The 20,212-nt window shown below is 38.4% G+C and overlaps 1 protein-coding gene across 1 annotated transcript in view; it reads right to left on the reverse strand.

The window, feature by feature from the left end:
- The window catches only part of LOC104612468 (ion channel POLLUX-like protein, putative (DUF1012)), a 153,338-nt gene that overhangs the window by 95,204 nt on the left and 37,922 nt on the right, over positions 1 to 20,212 (reverse strand). The window contains exon 5 of the mRNA XM_088895082.1: positions 3,365 to 3,436. Within this exon, the coding sequence (XP_088751208.1) occupies positions 3,365 to 3,436 (72 nt within the window). The remainder of the gene's footprint in view (positions 1 to 3,364; positions 3,437 to 20,212) is intronic.

Here is a 20,212-nt window from a genome sequence, read left to right on the forward strand (position 1 = left end):
CTAGGGTTTTGGGCAAAAACAATACAGCATCACTTCTTGGCAGTTTTCAGCAAGAATTCAACTCTCCAAACCCTTTACAAACTAGGCAAAAGATCCTCTGAACTATAGAGAACCTATCTTTCCATACACTCTCCTAATCGAAGGGTGTACAGGAAAAGAGAAATAAGGAAGAAAGAGACCTGCTTTGATACCAAGATGTGAATCAGTCCTCTAAAACTGATATTAACTTGGTTAAAATTAGAGAGGAAAGAAGAAGAAAAGTAGAGGACAGAAGCACAAAGGAAGAAGATGGAGAAAAGAAGAAGAAGAAGAAGAGTTCGATAATTTCATCTCTTCCCTCTCTAATCCTTTTGTTAAACTTCATTCTTTAGGCTAATTACAAGTATGCCCTTAAGTGGGCGGTCAGCTAGGCAGAAACATAAAGAGAACTTACAAAAAGAAATAACAGGCCCATTAACAAACAAATAAATAAATAACGCACTACAAGAATAGATACTAGGGCCCATTCGGCCCAGTCTCTATATTTTCAAAATATACTAAGCATGTGAAATGGGTGTATTTGAGAACAAAATTTATAATCAGGGATTTTAATGTAATATCTACCCCATCGGCAACATTTTTGTAATTTGGTTTTTTCTGTTATAAAGCATCTCTCTCATTTGAGAGAGAGAGAGAGAGAGATTGTATGTGATTTGTTGTTCCAAGCCTTCTCTTCACTCGTCTTTCTTTCTCCTTGGTTCACTCTCTACTCTCATCTCATTCATGACAAGATGATAGCAGAGCAGGTTGACTCTGATGATGACACAACAATGAAGACTCCAAACCTGTTAGTGAAGTCCTTTTATGTTTGGATCATATATTTTTCCTCTTTTTTATACCACAGTTCTTGTTCATTTTGTTCTTGCTATCTTGTTATAGTTAAGATATGTTGTTGCTTCTGTTTCTTTCTATGGCTACATCATTGAGTGTTGTCTTCCCTATTTCTATCATCAGTTTGTGTTACAATAAACTGATTTGTCCAGTTAGTCCAATTGGTGCCCTAGATCTCATACTATTTTCTTGTTTTTGTTCCTCACATTAAATCTGATTCAATAAGCAATCAGTTGTATCCTTTCCTTCATCCAAGTCTAGTTTTTTAATAGTTAAATCATCTCTTTTATTCAGCTGGTGTTTCCCCTTTTTTCATCAGCTTATCTTGTGTTTGAAAGTTGAGTTGGAAGCAGCTGTTTCAATTTACGCCAATTGGAGAGATAATTTCTGGTTCTTATTTTAGGATTTTTAAGTGGCTATTTGAAGGAGCATGTTCCTTTGGGATGTCAATTTGTTACCAAGATGATGGAATTTCATATTTGCACTTTAAAGGATGGGGGCGGGGGGAGTGGTCTTTTGATTGTTAGTAGTAAGTGTTTACCGACTTCATTCATGTATCTGGTTCCAATAGATACATGTTGGGTGGGTGACTCGTTGAGAGCTGAAATTTATGCTGTGATGGAAGGAGTTCAGAAGGCCAAGGAATTAGATATTTCCAAGCTAATAATTGAAGGGGACTCAAAGCTTGTTATTGGATGGCTTCAAAAAGGAGGAGGAGATGGGCTGGTGGGATTACATACATGAATAAAAAGAAATTCAGGTTCCTGACTCAAGGCATGGAAATTCAGCTGCATTGGACTAAGAGAGAAGCTAATTTTGGCTGATATTTTGGCCAAGCAATGGGTGGGAAGAAGCAACTTTTTTCCGGGCTATATAGTAATTTTTTGTTTCACCTCTTGGGTTGGGGGGGGGGGGGCGCTAAGAGAATTTATTTCCCCTTCTCCTTTGTAATGTCTTTATTTTTATTTAATGAATCTCATTCAGTTATTGATAAAAAAATAGATACATGTTGGGTGAACAGCAACTATTTGATGAAGAGTTTGTCAGATTATGTGACCATTCAATTCCTGCATTATTGCCGATAGGAGAAGTGTTTGTTGAAATAGTCAAGTGTCTTTCTTTTCTATTGAGAACTTTCTTCAACAGCAATGTGCCTTGTGCCAGGTACACGTTGGATGAAATACCTAAGGGATTACTGGCTTTAATTAAGGGGAAGCTCTAATTTTGTCATTAGGGTATTTGGAATGTTAAGGTCTCTGATTGTGTAACATCCTCTTCCTCATATAATAGTGGTTGGAGTTTGGACTCTTTGATCTGGCTAGTATATTGTTAATTTGTTATTTCTAGGGAATGTGCTGAAATGTGAACTTGATGGTTGGTTGTGTCTTGAGCCATAAGCCACCATGAGCATCATCTCATTAATTGAAGACTTATTATGGCATGGGTAAGAGCCAAAGGATCCACCATGGGTGCAGTCCAACTGATTTGATCCTAGAGGATATGGTGTAACTGAAAGTATGGCACCATGTTGGAATCTTCAAGTCATCGTGTTCTAGATATGGAAGATTGATTCATGTTGCTACCAAGGTATGTTGTATCTTTCAGGCAAGCCAGTAGGTGCTAGCTTGAGGGGTGTCTTGGAGTGTTCAAATTGTACCAGGATTATAAGCCAGCCCTGCTGCCTAGCCCATATCCCTCTTTTTACATACTTGGAGTGGGATGCCGAACGCAGAGATAGTGATTGAGTGAAGTCACAACAAGGTAGTCATACTGGAAGATGCAGCTGGATCACCTCCTTTTCGGTGAGAGCTAATTAAATCAGGCTTAATTGTATATCATAATATTTTGGTACTGCCAAAGGTTTTTCTCCCCCCAAAGGAAATGTTATAGGCCCCTTCAGCTTACAGAAAGAACATAACTTGAAATTAAAAAAAAAAATGCTTTCCAAACAATCTGTTCTATTCCAGCATAACAATTTCGAATTCAAATAATGTGCACTTGCATACAATCAAAGTGAAAAGCAGATTAGACCTCGTAAGAAACATATATCAAGCATGATGTGACAAACAATCAATTAAATATTAAGATTTCATAGGAACTTTTATAAAATACTAGTTACATGGGTGAAATTCCTACATGATCTAATGCTCCCTGTTCCATGTGAAAGCCATTATCATTATGTGAAAATCATATCAAATTTCCCATGCTAGGATTAATAAACCCATGCCTATGGATTAAGCAATAACTTCCTGTGGAACTGAAAATAGGAACTCCTTTTTACTGCAAGATTTTCATTTTCCTTTTTCATAAAGTGTTTCCAATTAAAATTTTCACAAGGAAAATTTTTATTTTATGAATTAAGGAGATATGAATATAACATGAAACAACACAGTTAGACACATTACGGAAATTTTCTAAGTATTAATAGTACAACATACATTTTGTCATAGCTTAGTTATCAGAACTATTCAACAAGTAAAAGATCATAGACTACCTAAATTTGAAGAAAAGGAAACCTCCGATGATGACAAATGAGAAGCATGCTACAAAGAGCACTACAAAAAACCTACAATATAAAAATAGAAAACAATTAAGGCCAAGAAAATAGACATAGAACATAAATTCTGTATAGATATTTGCACAATCTAGAGATGAAGTCATTAAGTGTATCATGATTAGCATGACTCATTGGACCAAAACATTGACTCTTTGATACATTTTCAATGGAGGACTTTCTTAGAAGATGAAATTGGATAGCTGGTTTTTCTTCTTCTAGTCCATACCCTCCTAGCAGTGGAAGCCACCAATCCCATATCAAATTAAATTAAATTGGTATATACATCATTATGAATCAGTTATTTAATGAATATTGATAATTAGTTAATATTTATTATGAATTAATTAATAATTTTGATTTTTCATTACTAGTTATTTTTAATTAATTAATACTTTTATTATTTATTTATAAATAAATATTTAATTATTCAATAATTAATTAATTATTAACTATTTTTGTTAATTATGAATTAATTAATAATACTTTGTCATTTAGTATTTTATTATTAATATTTTATTTTATTAATTTGTATTTGTTAATTAATTGTAATTAAACTATTTTATTATTGTCTTATTAATAATTTATTAATGGATCATGAGTCTAATATTAACTCTTAAAAACACTACAAGTGTTTTTTTTTTCCTGTTAAACAAATTTACCCCTTTCCCACCTATTTTCCACCAAAATGCTGGGAGTCCACATCCCAAAAATTGAGATTTGTAATCCCACCTTTTCCCCGTTCCATCTCATGACATCCCACAAACCAAACATGGAAAGGGAAGAATATTCCCCTCCCATCCCTCAAACTAAACGGAGCCTTAGGCTAAAGAGTTGTTCAAGAATCTCCCCCCACTATGGTTGCTCATATGAAGCCTTCTACACAACCTTAATCCTTGTAAGACAGCCATCAACTCAGCTCTTATAGAGTCCTCATAACCTATGGGACCTGAAAATACTGCCAACACTAGCTGCAACTTTCCCAAATCACCTTCCAATGCCCGAATAGCCTGGGTTACAGGGAAAATTCATCAAAATTAAGCTTTATTTGATTTCCAATAAGTGGATACCAATCTTTTTGAATTCTGGTTCTAGCCAATGAGAAATGTGCTATAGTATGTTATCCTCTTTTGATGTCATCCGTAGAGAATTTGATGGGGTAGAGTCCAAAAAATTTCAGATCTTGTGGTGGGCTTTGTGGGGTGAAGGAGGGGCTATAGGTGATTAGGGATGAAGAATGGAGATGGAAAATCAAGTAGACAATTTTCTGTCCACCAAAGAATGAGAAAAATATCAGAACAGAGAAAGAATTCTTGCTGTTAGGGTAAAGGCAAATAGAAGGATCACTTAGAAGAAGAAATCAAAAAGAGGGGGAAAAAAGAAAAAAAAAATCTAGCAACAACCAAAGTTTAATTAACCAAAATTTATTTCTGTTGAGGTTATTGGGCTGTAGGGAACTATCATTGTGTTTGTGAGCATATCTTTTTATTTTTATTGTTAGTGGGCTCTTTATGTAATGAGACACGTCCCCCTCCTCTACTTGTGCATATCTGCCACTTAAATGAGGGCAGCTTAGTCTTTGTACATCAAGTTAATAGAATTCGATTATATAGTGAGTGGGGGACATACTTAGAACCCCACAAGACATTCTTATCTTGCTCTAAATCATCTTTCCTCCCAGGTCTAAACCCTTTTCTTCCTGATTTCTGTGCATTATTTTAGTGACTAATCACTAAATATTTGTTGTTCTGAATCACAACTTGGTATCAAAGCCTTGATTTCAACCATAAGTTGGCTGTTTCAGATGGGGTGTCTTTGCAGGAGTGGGGAGTGTTTCAAAGGTTGGTTGATAAGAGTTGAAAAACAGTCCACTTGATGTATGGAACTGTTTGAGATTAGATGCAAACCAGAAAATAAACAAACAAGAGAGGAAGAGAAGAGAGAGCTGGCGGCAATGAGTGTTAGAGAGTAAGAGGTTTGAACATAACCTCTCTCTAACACTCTAAACATCTTATTAAGAAGTTAATCTTTGACAAATTACAGAGAGGCCCTTGAGTGGGCAGGAAAATACAAAAAACAGAACATTACAGAGTATGGGCCCAGAATAAGGCCCATAACAGAGAGAAACATAACATAATATGAAATGACAGTCTATGGGCCATTCGACCCATCTCTTCTACAATAAGCAAGCTACTATATTTGTGTATGACTTGGCCAGACATTTCTTATGCTGTCAATGTGATTAGGCAGTTCATATATGCTCCTTGTGATACTCGTTTGGCTGCAGCAGAAAGGGTACTTTGCTACTTGAAAGTCATCTGAGGCCAAGGAATATTATTTGTTAATCATGGGCACATGAAGATAGAGGCTTACACTGGTGTAGCTTGGACTGGTTGTGTTGATGGTTGACAGAGTCTACTTCAGGGTATTGGACTCTTGTTGGTCGGAACTTAGTTTCTTGGAGAAGTAAGAAAAATCTGTAGTAGCAAGGTCATCAGTTCAAGCAGAATATTGAGCAATGCGCATGGTGTTTTGGAATTATTATGGCTTAGATCTCTTTTTTAGGAGTTGGTATTACTCATGAGAAGCCAATGATGCTTTACTGTGATAACCAAGCAGCCATTAATATAGCCCATTATCTTATTTTTTTAACCCCAAATATGAGCTCGATGGAGGAGCAGCCACCATAGAATTTTTATTAAATATAAGAAAAAAACTTTGAGGGGGGATGTCAAAGCCTATAGTCCATAATCTTATTCAGCATGACCAAATGAAATACATTGAAGTGGATAGACATTTCTGTTAGACAGTTTTGTATGCCCTTAGCTTCAATCATTTTGATGTACTTTTGTTATTTAGTGGAAATAAATAAAGTGCATGTTTGATTCATGTTGTTTGGTTTAATTCTGTGTAAAACCCTAAAACTGGACATTTGTAGAGACTCATGTTAGTTTTAAATGTTCACAGCCGCTGGATAAGTCTGGGGAGATTTATCCTGCCAAGGCTGATACTGGTGTGCCACCAAGTGTTGGGATGGCCTGTCTCAGCCATCAGGGTAAGACCCGAGGCACATACAGCATGGGATTACTTGAATCCTTGAACCGGACTAGATTTCCAGTCTTGCCCTGGACCTTGGAGATAGATGGGCAAAACTGGAAAGTTACACCTGACCCCTAGACTCGATTATGACACTTCACTAGGTGTTGGATCAGGCTGCCTTTGATATGCCAATCAGTGAGATCCTTAGTGGGGATCAAAACCTGGGTATGTTGGGGCAGTTTGAGAATTCATCTGAGTGGGTGGTCATAGTGACAGAATCAGCCACTTTGTCGGACAAAGGGTAATGATCGGGAATGCACTCTCTCTGATGGAAACCAAACTGCCGGCAGTTGATTTCAATCGTTGGAATTTTGTTTTTGCAAAATTAATATATTTACATATATATGTACGGTTTCAAAATGTTTGCAAATGGTTTTAATTCCCGGGATCCATGTGAGAGGAGAGTGCGGCACTGTTCCTTGCAGCCGAGGGAGAGGTCCTCTCTTGTCGGGCAGTGCTTGATCATTAAGGGCTGAGAGGTTAAGTGTAAGACCATTTAGGATAATACCTGATGGGCTAATCTTGCACCTGCCCACAGTCCCTGGGTTTTTATAAGATGGCTTGGCCCAGGGACCACTTAATGTAAGTGTTGGGCCCATAGGGTTCATACGATGGACTCAAGGGGTTCATTGAGATTTTCAGTGAATTTGGCTGGGCCTTGTATTAAAGGCTGGGCCGAACCCATGTGGCTGGTGTGTAGATCAATGCTTGGGTCCCACGCCATACAAAGAAGCCCAACTGGGCAGCAGATTGGAAACTAATTAAACACTGAATACTTAATGGGCCAAAAGCCCATTTCGAAGTGGGCTGATATGATCACCCATCAATGGGGCGAATTTGAGATTGCAGTTAGCAAAAAGGATTGGGCTCTTAGCCTTATCCACTCTTAGAGACCAAATTCAAATCAGATTTGAATCTGGTAACCTCCTGATAAGATCAGGAGTAAGCTAACTCTATCTGGGAAAGGGATTAAGATTATCCCCTATCCAAATACTGATTTGGATTGGGATAACTCCTAATTAGGAGATTTCTTAATCAAGAAGAAAAGAGAGGAGATTTTCGAATGAACCAAGAGAGAGAAATCAGATTTCGATCCAAGAGGTTCTGGTAAGCAAGAAAGGTTCCTGCGAATTGAGATTAGATCTCATTCTCTCCAGAAAAGAAAACAGTTCAGCCTTTTCGTTTCTGGAAATCTCCTCCTGCCGCCGCCATCTGCATTGTTGCAAGATTTGATCTTTGCAGAAAAGAAAGTCAAGAAACCAGTTCTTGACATCAGTCTTGCAAGAAAGACTGAAAGAATTCAGTGTTTAGTACATCCAGGGGATTCTTGTGAAGGATCCAGTGTGTAGGACGCACCCTGCTGGTTCTGTTCCATCCACAGCTGTGTCATCTTCAGCAGGGACAGATCTTGGAGCATTCTTTGGGCGTGAACACCAACTTTGGGAGATACTGCTTCTCCGGATCAGGTATAATCCTCCCATTTATCTTTTGGTACAGATCTGGTTTGATTAGGGTTCAAGTAGATCCTTGAATATTGTATTCTAAATTCAGGGAATATGATTCCCAGTTGGGAGAAGGTAGGAAATTTTTGAAATTCGCCCCACCCATTCCGCAACCTTTATGGCGTCCATTAGATGGATCCTACCATTCTTTCAATTTCATAAGGGAAAAGGTTGCTTTTAGGGATGTTTGTCTATCATTTATTGCTTCAAAAGAGCAGCTGTCAATATTCTTACCAAGGGGATTTCTAAGCCTAAGTTACAATGGTATGTAAGCAATTTGGGAATGATTAACAGCTATTGGCTTGTTTATGCAATGGGCTACATAGCCCTCTTTTATTTATTTTATATTGCTGCCACTTAATTAGGGCAGTTCAGTCTTTGTATTTACATCAAGTTAATAGAATTCGATTATATGGAGAGAGGGGACAGATTAGCAACCCCACAAACCATTCTTATCTTGCCCTAAATCATCTATTCTCCTCTTCTCAGGTCTGAACCCTCTTCTTCTTGATTTTTTGTGCATTATTTTATTGATTCATCATTAAATATTTTCTGTTCCAAATCACAACTATTTCATCAAATATTTTTTTTTAATTGCAAATTGCAATTACAATGACTATTTATAGACTCAACTTATGTAAATGTTTCTTTAAACAATGACTATTTATAGACTCAACTTATGTAAATGTTTCTTTAAAGGCTCCAATGTGGACTAGAAAACTGAACCAAATCAGCTTCTAATAGATTTAAAACTAAGACAGTCCATAGGTAATTTATACGGCTACTAAACTAAGGACTCTAACTCTAAACTCTAATAACACTTTTCTAGTCCTGCTTAAACTAATTTAATATAGATGCATCAGGAATTATTAAAAATAGAAATTGCATGAACTACCATAAATAGTATGTCTGAAAGTTACCATAAATAGTATTTTTGAAATAACAGTAAATTTCTGGAAAACTTAAAACCCTGTTCTTTACACACATGCAGCTAGAAAATAAATACAAAAGAAGAAATTTAAACAATACCAATATCCTATGACCCAAAAATTCTGAAATTGGTGCAGGAATTGATAAACTAATTTAATTCTCCATGGATTCCTTCCTTTCTTTCATATCTGCATCATCATAGGAGTCATGACTCATGACCTTGTGGACTGCTCTCTGGATGTGGTTCAATGTCATTGAAGGTTATCACATTCTATTAAAGAAGTTGGTTACCTGGCCTCTATGATGTGTGCCTCCTTTTAATGAAGTCCAAGGTTGGGCAACACCATGGGAGATAACATGGTTATAGAGGGGGCAGGGGTTCAGGTGAGTTCTATTTAAGGATAGACCTTCCTTTCTAGATCAGCCTTTTGATTCAGATTGTTTTTGTAAGCTATTCAGATAATTCATCTCTGCTGCCTTGTATCACTCGTGGTTTTAGTATATTTTTCTTTTGGTCTTTAAACCGTCCCATCTTCTTTATCTTCATTATTCTTGTTCTCTAAGAAAAGTTTCTAGTATTTTACACAATCTAAGATGAATTTAATATGTTTACTTAAGATTTAATTGGCTAGAAGAATAATGACCAATATTAATGAGGTCTTATACACAAGACCTAATTGCATGAATTACTATGTCAGTGCAATTAGATTCAACACTGGTAACCCCCTCTTTTTCTAAGTATCAAATAAGTTTCTCTGATCAGTTGCCTATCCAAAAAGAAAACACCCTATTATGGAGGATTACCAATTTAGTACTTACTTCCTAGAATAGAGGCAGCTCCTAATAAACAGAAAAAAAAATGTTTCTTGTTATGACTTCACTTGGATAAAAGAAACCAGAAACTGTTTGTTCCTCTGATACAAGTTCAGTAGAAAAAGAAGAGAAAAGAAGATCACGAACAGAAGAAAAGAGAGAAGAAGAAGAAGGAGGAGGAGGAGGAGGAGGAGGAGAAAAGGATGCAATTAGGTTGACTTGCCACCCCATCAGATTAGTATTTATATGTTTGTAACTTAACACTAGTGAAGTTACACAAATACCCCTGCTGAAACAGAAATAAATATAATACAAATATGTCTAGCCTAACTACCATGAAATAAATATAAAGACATTAGAGGGACGGCACACACTAACAACTAACAACTATCTCTACACTCCCTCTCAAGTTGGGAGTAGATATTAGTCATTCCCAACTCGCATAAATCTGTCTCCAACTTGGTTTTTGTAACCGCCTTAGTCAAGAGATCGGCTAGCTGCATACCTGACGCAATAAAGGGAAGACACACTTCTTGAGATGCAACTCTCTCTCAGATAAAGTGTCGGTCCACTTTAATGTGTTTAGTTCTGTCATGCTGTATCGGATTTTGAGCAATGTTAATTGCAGCCTGATTATCGCAATACAACATCTAAGGCTTCTCATATTCAACACCCAGCTCATCAAGTAAAGATGGCAACCATAACACTTCTACCACTCCATTAGCCATAGATTTGTATTCAGCTTCAGCACTGGAGCGAGCAACAACATTTTGTTTCTTACTCTTCCAAGAAGCAAGATTTTCCCCTACAAAAGCACAATACCCGGAGGTAGATCTCCTATCATCAACATAACCAGCCCAATCAGCATCTATGTACGCTTCTATTTTCATGTGACCATTATTCTTGAAGAGTATACCTCTTCCTGGGCATCTCTTCAGATAGGCAAGTATCATTTCCACTACAAGAAGGTGGGTAGTTTTGGGAGAATTCATGTACTGGCTAACAACACTAACAACATAAGAAATGTTTGGTCATGTTAGGCAAAGATAAAGAAGTTTCCCAACCAACTGCTGATACATAACTCTGTCTTCAAGAAGCTCTCCACTTTTTGGTTTAACTCCTAACTTCCCCGTTTCTTCCAACAAATCAAGAACATACTTTCTTTGGGAGACAAAGATGTCATGCTTAGATCTAACTACCTCAATTCCCAAGAAGTAGCATAGTTCCCCTAAATCTTTTACTTCAAACTCTTGGTGAAGAAGTTGCTTAAGGGAGTCAATCTCACCAATGTCACTTCCTGCTACTACAATATCATCAACATAGACAACAAGCAAAGTCGAAGAGGAGTTTGTTTTCTTAAAGAAGAGAGTATCATCTGATTGATCTTGAACATAGCAAAATTTTTCTAAAGCCAGTAACCATGAGAAATTTGTAGCAATGAATAAAAAGACTCTGATAGTATTCATCTTGGCAATTGGTACAAACGTCTCAAAATAATTTATGCCATAAGTTTGTGCGAGTCCCTTTGCAACCAATCTGACCTTATATCTTTCTACAAAGTAATCAGCATTACATTTCACTATAAACACCTATTTACACCCAACAGGTTTCTTCCCCTCAAGCTAGTCAACCAACTCCCATGTATTGTTTTTAACAAGAGCATCCATTTCTACTTTCACTGAATCTTTCCACTCAGGTACCAATAAAACTTCCTGCACTATTCTAGGAATAGGAATAGTAGCAATAGAGACTAGGAAGGATCTATAGGATTGTGAAAGTCCATCATAAGAGAGAAATTGGGAGATACAATGAGCAGTGGATGAAGTACAACGATGCTTCCCTTTACGAACTGCAATTGGGAGATCAAGGTCATCTGAATGTAGGAGTTGAGGCTCAACAGTGTTAGGTATATCATCTGCAACAATGGGCTCAGCTAGGAATGGCAACAGGGCAGGGTGGGGATGAGGAGCCTCTCCCCATCCCCGTCCCTGCAACTAGGAGCTCCCTTCAAATACCTTATAATCCTTAGAACTACATCCCAATGTGGAACCCGAGGTTTCTGCATGAACTAACTCACCACACTAACTGCGAATGAAATATCTGGCCGGGTAATGGTTAGGTAGTTTAGTTTACCCACCAACTGCCTGTACCTTCCAGGATCTTCAAACTCTTCACCCATATCATTGTTCAGCTTAGTATTTGATTCCATAGGTGTTTTAGCGGGTTTGGCACCTAATAATCCTATTTCTTCCAACAAATCAAGAACATATTTCCTCTGACACAAATTAATACCATGCTTAAACCTTGCTACTTCTATCCCCAAGAAGTATTTTAGTTTACCAAGGTCCTTTTTTTGAAAGTGTTCCTACAGAAAGATCTTCAATCTATCACTCCCGGTAATGACAATATCATCTACATATACCACCAATAAGATCTTTCTAGCATGCAAGTCATGACTGAAGACCGAGTGATCTACCTAACACTGTTTCATACCAAACTTTTTTACCACTTCACTGAACCTACCAAACCACGCACGAGGAGACTATTTAAGTTCATAAATGGCCTTCTTTAGTCTACACACCTTATCATCCTCACCCTAAGCAACAAATCCCGGTGGTTGCTCCATATAGACTTCCTTAAGTAGATCACCATGTAAGAAAGCATTTTTTATGTCAAGCTGAAAGAGGCCATTCATACATAGCAGCTAGAGATATCACAACATGAACTGAACCAATTTTAGCAACAGGGGAGAAGGTCTCCGTGTAGTCAATACCATATATTTGGGAATACCCTTTGGCAACCACTCTAGCTTTTAATCGCTGTACACTACCATCAGGTAAATTCTTAACAATGTATACCCACTTACAACTGACAGCCTGCTTACTAGGAGGAACTGTGGTAAGATCTCACATATGATTATGACTTAAGGCAAAGAGTTCTTCTTCCATTGCATGGCACCACCCTGGAGAGGCAAGGGCTTCCTCCTAAACATCCATAGGAACAGTAATAGAAGATAACAAGGAGATAAACTGGCGATGGGAAGCAGAAAGGTGAGTGACAGAAACATAATTAGAAAGAGGATGAAGAGTAAAATTGTGTTTACCTTTCCGCAAGGCAATCAGGAGATCAAGATTAGAAACTGGGGTTAGAGCTAGTGTGAGAACAACTACCAGATCTATTGACAGCGATGAAGCTAGGGAAGGAGTCGGTACATGTCGATGTGTATACACTTGACGAATAGGTGGTCGTTCAATAGGAAGTTGCACCGGAGGCAAAGACTTGGTCACAGCCGAAACAAGGGGAATGGGTCCTCAACTGGAACTGGAAGAGGAGGAGGTGGTGAGGAAGAAGAAACGTCACCTGACCCTGCGAAAAACGGAATGGACTCAAAGAAAGTAACATCAGCACACAAAAATGAATGTCGGGAGCTAGGGTTATAAAACTTATACCCTTTCTGGGTCCAGGAATAGCCAAGGAAGATACACTTAATGGACCGTGCATCTAACTTGTCCCTTCCTGGTCCTAGATTATGAACAAAACAAACACACGCAAAAACCCGAGGAGTAAGGGAAAACGGAGACAAGGTAGGAAACAAAGTGGTGAGAATGACCATTGTAGAAACCACTAATGTGGTCCCCACCTCTTTCTATTGTACTCGTATACAACTATTAGTTATTTAAGTCAGTCCACAATTAGTTATTAGTCTTTTATTAGGATTTTATTTTTTCCATGTAAGCAGTCTTATCATTACTTCAGAATTAATATAAATAGAAAGAGGGGGGCGGAAGATTAAGCACTCTCTTCTTTTCTGAAAGCCTTCCTTCAAATTCTTCTTCTCTTCTTCTCTCTCTCCTCTCATCTTCTTAATTTCCTGTTGATTATACACCACAGCTTGGGCTGTTAGTAGTCTCATACGACTACATGGTATCAGAGCCAACCTAGAAAATCTTATGATAGTCTGACATGACCGGCTGCATAAGAATTTCCTAGGGTTGGAAAATTTCCAGCAAAAGGGATCATCAACTGAATCTTGGAGATTGTTGGTGAAGCATCAGAGGATGACCAGCAATCAGGAAGAGTCGGAAGGAAGAACCCTCAAGATTAGGGTTCAAACTTATTTTTGAAGGTAGTGGCCAGAGTTTTGCTGAAGTAAGTTAATCTTTGATATTGATTTATTAAAAGATTACCTTTTCTGGTTATTTCAAAGGTTCGATTGAAAGTTTTTTCCTCCTAAACAGTTCTTCATACATTAAAAGAATATTTTTTGGTTACTTTAAGAGGTGCGACTGAGAGATCCCCCCCAAATCTAGGGCTGCAGTTAGTTTCAGCACTACACTCTAAGTTGTTCTTGGAAGGCTACCTTTTTGGGTGGATTGCCAACCTAGAAGGATAAAGTAGGTTCGGCTGTTAACAAATTCTGGGTGAGATTACCCAGTCTTAGTGATAGAAAGGTATTGTTTCTTGACCTTAGGTTTGGCTTATAGCAAATTCTGGGTGTAATTACCCAGTCTCAGTGATACAAGAGGCATTATTTAACCTTTTCTTGACAAAGAATGGAGTGTAAGAGACAAGGGGAAAACCTTTTAGGGGCTGGTGGTGGTGGTAGCATACCTGAGAACAGTTTTTAGATTACCATTGTAAAATTTGATGGGTCAAACTACCTAGAGTGGGCCCAATCAGCCATGATGGCTATTGGGGGTAGAGGAAAGCTAAGTTATTTACTGGGAGATGTCAAGGAACCAGCCAAGGAGGACCAAATATATACCAAATGGGTTCAGGAGAACTATTTGGTTATGACATGGCTATGTAACTCCATGCAGCTACATATCAACTAAAATTATTTATGGGCAAAAACAGCTAAAGAAATTTGGGATATCGTGAAAGAAACCTACTCCCAACCCCTCAATGTTACTAGGGCCTATGAGCTAAAATGTAAGGTAAATAACCTTAAGCAAGGAGAAAAGCCAGTCTCGGTTTATTTTTCCACCTTGAAATCCTTGTGGCATGAGATTGATCACTTAGAAACAATTGAGTGAGAAAGCCAGAAGATGCATAGACCTACAGAAAGTAGGCTGAAACCAATAGGGTATTTGAGTTTCTAGCTGGTCTGAATTCTGAGTATGACATTCTAAGACAACAGCTTCTAACAAGAGACAGTGTAACCCTATCACAAGCTTACTCTCTAGTGCACAGTGAAGAAAGTAGAAGGAAAGTTGTGTTACAGCATTCACCACTTGAATCAGCCTTGGCAGCAACTAAACCCAAGTTTGGAGGGGATAAGAAGAGAGATATGAAGAAAGAAGACAAGAAGGACCTAATATGTGAACATTGCAAGAAACCTAAGCATACCAAAGAAACCTGTTGGAAGCTACATCCTCATCTAGTTCTAGCAAAACTCAGGAATAAAAAGGGGAATGCTAATACAGTTGTTACTACTGATTGTGCAACCTCATCAGGCACAAGAGCAGCACCACTAGACACTCTAACTGTTGTCTGAGCTGCATCATCATCTCAGCCAGTCACAACATCAGCTCCTCCCACCTCAGCATTTGCTCATTCAGGTACACAGGCCTCGGCTTATCATGCTTCAGCTCCAGGTAACACTGAACATTGTTGGGTAATAGACTCAGGAGCATCTGATCATATGACTAGTTTGCCTTCACTATTTACTACCTATCACTTATCCTTTGGTAAAGACAAGGTGTCTATTGCTGATGGATCACTTGTTCCCATTTCTAGCAAGGGAGACATCAAGTTGTCTAGTGCCATTTCCTTATCTTCTGTTCTGAATGTTCCTAAACTTAGCACCAATTTACTTTCAGTTAGCAGCATTACTAAAAACCAGAAGTGCTCAGTAACCTTCTTTCCTGATCAATGTGTTTTTCAGGACTTGGAGACAAGGAAGGTGATTGGGACTGGCCGTGAGACAAATGGAACCTATCTGCTTGGAGGAAATTCACAGTGGGAAGGTAGTGAAGTTAGAGGGTCTTTTGTTTCTTAGTCTATTGGCCAAGTCATGCTTTAGCATAACTGATTCGGCCATTTATCCTTTAGGTCTTTGAAAAGCTTGTTTCCTAGTTTATTTGAATCTATCCAAATGTCCAATTTAAAGTGTGAAAGTTGTGAGCTTGCAAAGCATTGTAGAACAACCTATTCATTAAGTAATAAGAGAAGTAGTGTTCCTTTTGACATTGTGCATACCGATGTTTGGGGACCATATCACATCACTGCTATGGAGGGGTACAGATACTTCTTGCTGTTTGTTGATGACTAACCCGGTTTTCTTGGGTCTACTTGATGCGTTCTCAAGATGAAGTTCCTACCCTGACCCAAACCTTTCATTAGATGATTTTAACCCAGTTTGGGGTAAAAATCAAAATTTTCAGATCCGATAATGCGAGAGAATACTTTAAAACATCACTAGCCTCTTATTTTCTTGACCATGGGATTATCCATCAGAGTACCTGCCCTCATACCCCTCAGCAGAATGGGGTGGCTGAGAGAAAGAATAGGCACATATTGGAAGTAGCTAGAAGTATCATATTTAACTCCAATGTGCCTATACATTTATGGGGAGATGCCAATCTCATAGCTGTGTATCTCATCAACCGAATCCCTTCACGAGTTCTTGACATGAAACCTCCATTCACTCTTTTATATCCTAATAAAGAGTTATTTTCTGTCCCTCTTAAAACCTTTGGTTGTACCTTCTTCGTGCAAACTCTTGGCCCTCATCGTTCCAAATTTGACCCTAAAGCCTCAAAATGTATTTTCCTTGGCTATGCACAAACTTAAAAGGGATATTGTTGCTATGAACCAACTTCAGGAAAGAGATTTGTATCCATGGATGTTACTTTCTTTGAGAATGTACCTTATTACTCTAGGGTTTCATCTTAGGGGAAGAGTGGTAAGGTTGGGGTTAACACATCAAAAGCCCCTTTACCTGTTCCATTAAGTGAAGAGGGGTGTAATGGGGAGGGTTGTCAAAAATGTCGGGATTTGAGAGTTTATCACAGACGAGCCTTCTGCTGTTGTACCCTCTCCATCTTCTGAGCCCTCACTTCCATTGAATAACCTTGGCCTTCCCATTGCAGTCCGTAAAGGCAAACGCCGTTGCACCTCATCCACAGCCCACTGTATCTCACAATTCTTGTCCTATGATCATCTGTCTCCCTCTTACAAGTCCTTTCTTACATCCATTGCTGATATTCCCATTCCCATAACAGTATAGGAAGCCCTGACCATTCCTAAGTGGAAGGATGCAATGAAGGTAGAAATGGATGCCCTTCTAAGAAACAATACCTGGAAGCTAGTTGATCAACCTAAAGGGAAGAAACCGGTTGGATGTAGATGGGTGTTTACTGTGAAACATAATGTTGATGGTTCCATTGAAAGGTATAAGGCCTGGTTAATTGCAAAGGGATTTACTCAGACTTATGGTATAAATTACTTAGAGACGTTCGCACCAGTAGCAAAAATGACCACTATCAAAGTGTTATTATCTCTTGCAGCCAGTTACTCTTGGCCCTTGTTCCAAATGGATGTTAAAAATGCCTTCCTCAATGGAGACTTGCAAGAAGAAGTGTACATGCAGTTACCTCCTAGTTTATAGTACAGAGACAGGTAAGAAGGTTTGCTAGCTGAATAAAGCTTTGTATGGACTAAAACAGTCCCCCAGAGCTTGGTTTGATAGATTCAGGCAAGCCCTTGAAAAGTTTGGCTATGTGCAGGCTCAATCAAATCACACTTTGTTTATTAAGAAAGTGGATACTTCCTTGACTCTACTTGTTGTATATGTGGATGACATTATGGTAACAGGGAGTGATAACAGTGAAATTGAGTCTCTTAAGAAACTTCTCCATCAAGAATTTGAGGTAAAAGACTTGGGAGAGCTACAATATTTCTTGGGTATTGAGGTAGCTCGGTCCAAGCATGGAATCTTTGTTTCTCAAAGTAAGTATGTCCTTGATTTGTTGGAAGAAACAAGAAAGTTGGGTGTTAAGCCAGCCAATACACCTATTGAACAGAATCACAAGATTAATGCAGAAGGTGGAGAGCCTCTTGAAGATAAAGCTATGTTCCAAAGATTAGTTAGGAAACTACTCTTTGTCTTACACGACCAGACATCAACTATGCAGTCAGTGTTGTTAGTCAGTATATACACCCTCCTAGAACTACCCACCTACTTGCTGTTGAGAGGATATTGGCATATTTAAAGAGATGTCCAGGCAGAGGTGTACTATTTAAGGATAATAATCACATGAAGATAGAAGTTTACATAAATGCAAATTGGGCCAGTTGTGTTGATGATAGAAAGTCTACCTCTGGATATTGTGCCTTTGTAGGAGGTAACCTTATTTCTTGGAGGAGTAAGAAACAAAATGTTGTTTCTCGTTCCAGTGCTGAAGCTAAATATTGGTCCAAGGCAAATGGTGTGGCTGAAATACTATGGTTGAAATCACTATTTAATGAATTGGGTATTACCTATGAGAAACCTCTAATGTTGTACTGTGATAATCAGGCTGCTATTAATATAGCTCATAACCCGGTACAACATGGCAAAACCAAGCACATTGAAGTGGATCGACATTTTATTAAGGAAAGGGTTGCATCTCAAGAAGTTTGTCTTCCATATATCAGCTCCAACATGCAGCTTGTCGATCTTCTCACCAAGGCAGTTTCAAAGAAGTTAGAAGCAGATCTATGCAAGTTGGGAATGACAAACATCTATTCCCAACTTGAGGGGGAGTGTAGAAACCACTGATGTGGTCCCCACCTCTTTCTATTGTACTCGTATACAACTATTAGTTATTTAAGTCAGTCCACAATTAGTTATTAGTCTTTTATTAGGATTTTATTTTTGCCATGTAAGCAGTCTTATCCTTACTTCAGAATTAATATAAATAGAAAGAGGGAGCGGCAGATTAAGTATCCTCTTCTTTTCTAAAACCCTTCCTTCGAATTCTTCTTCTCTTCTCTCTTTCTCCTCTCATCTTCTTAATTTCCTGTTGATTATACACCACTGATTGGGTTGTTAGTAGTCTCATACGACTACAAAATGAAGTAGCTGGTGGCTGAGATGAGAGTCCATAAGTACTAACTTCATTCTCCAACTGTGTCAAGGCAGCTCGGACAGCAGCTAGGACATCTAAGGATGTGGTCCTTATGCTGGAAGACGATGCACTATCAATAGTAACTGCCACATTAGCATTTCCCTTCTTATTTTTTAGTCTAACTGGAATAAGATGAGGATACAACTTCCAGCTAGGAACTCAAACATTCTGTTTGTTTCAATCAGCTTGCTATAAGTTGTTGCATATCTGACTTTCCCACTCAATTGTCTCCAAGTGGTCAGTTTCATGCCACAAATATTTCAAAGTAGCAAAGTAAACGGAAACTGGCTTCTCCCCTGCTTGAGATTATTCACTTCACACTTCAATTCATAAGCCATACCAATATTAAGAGGTTGGGAGTATGTCTCTTTCATATTATCCTAGATTTCCTTGGCTGTTTTTGCCCATAAATAATTTCAACTAATGTGAGGCTGCATTGAATTGCACAGCCATGTCATCACCAAATAGTTATCTTGAACCCATTTGGCATGTGATATGTCTTTCTTGGCTGGCTTCTTTATATCCCCAGTCACATAGCCTAATTTGCCTCTAGCTTCAATGGCCATCATAGTTGATTGGGCCCATTCCAAATAATTGGTTCCATCAAACCTAACAGTAGTAATCTGAAAAGAACTTTTAGTCATGCTTCCAACCCCTAAAAAACCTTCCCCTTGACTCTTTAATTCACTTCCAGCCTTCTCCATTTTATATGAGATATTAACAGGGTCACTATTTCAAGAAGTAAACCCCTGAACGGCCTTTTTTTATGCAAAAAACCTTAGCTGATTGAAATCAGCCACCCAGAAATCACTCACAGTGAAGAATTATCATCCAGAAATCAATCACAGTCAATAATCACCACCAAGAAATCACTTCGCAGCCAAGAATCATCACCCAGAAACCATTCACAGTTCACTATAATCAACCAGAAATCATCCACAGTCAAAAAACAAGTCTGGGAGCAAAGAACTGATCGTAGGGTTTGGAAAACCCTAGAGAAGAGAACAGGGAAAACAGAGATCTATCAAAAACCCTAGAGAAATGAACAAGGAAGAAAGAAATCTGTCAACCACTGCTTCTAAAGTGGCTTAAACTGCTCATATTCAAGGTCGGTCTCAATAAAAAGAAGTTCTTTCTCAAAAAGAAACTGATCGCCACCTTCAATCTCCAGTTTAAACCCTAAACTTGGACTTCTTTTTTCTCTGATCCTTCCTGGTCACCAGGCACTCTCCAAAGGTCATGCAATCCCTTGGGCAGCAACTCAAGACTCCAGCAACCTCCAAGAATCAGGCAATGATGCAAAGATTCCAGTCCTGGAAAGTTCTCATGCA

Source organism: Nelumbo nucifera, chromosome 1, assembly GCF_055504915.1.
Source record: "Nelumbo nucifera cultivar China Antique chromosome 1, China Antique-T2T, whole genome shotgun sequence".
In the NCBI taxonomy this organism is placed as follows: domain Eukaryota; kingdom Viridiplantae; phylum Streptophyta; class Magnoliopsida; order Proteales; family Nelumbonaceae; genus Nelumbo; species Nelumbo nucifera.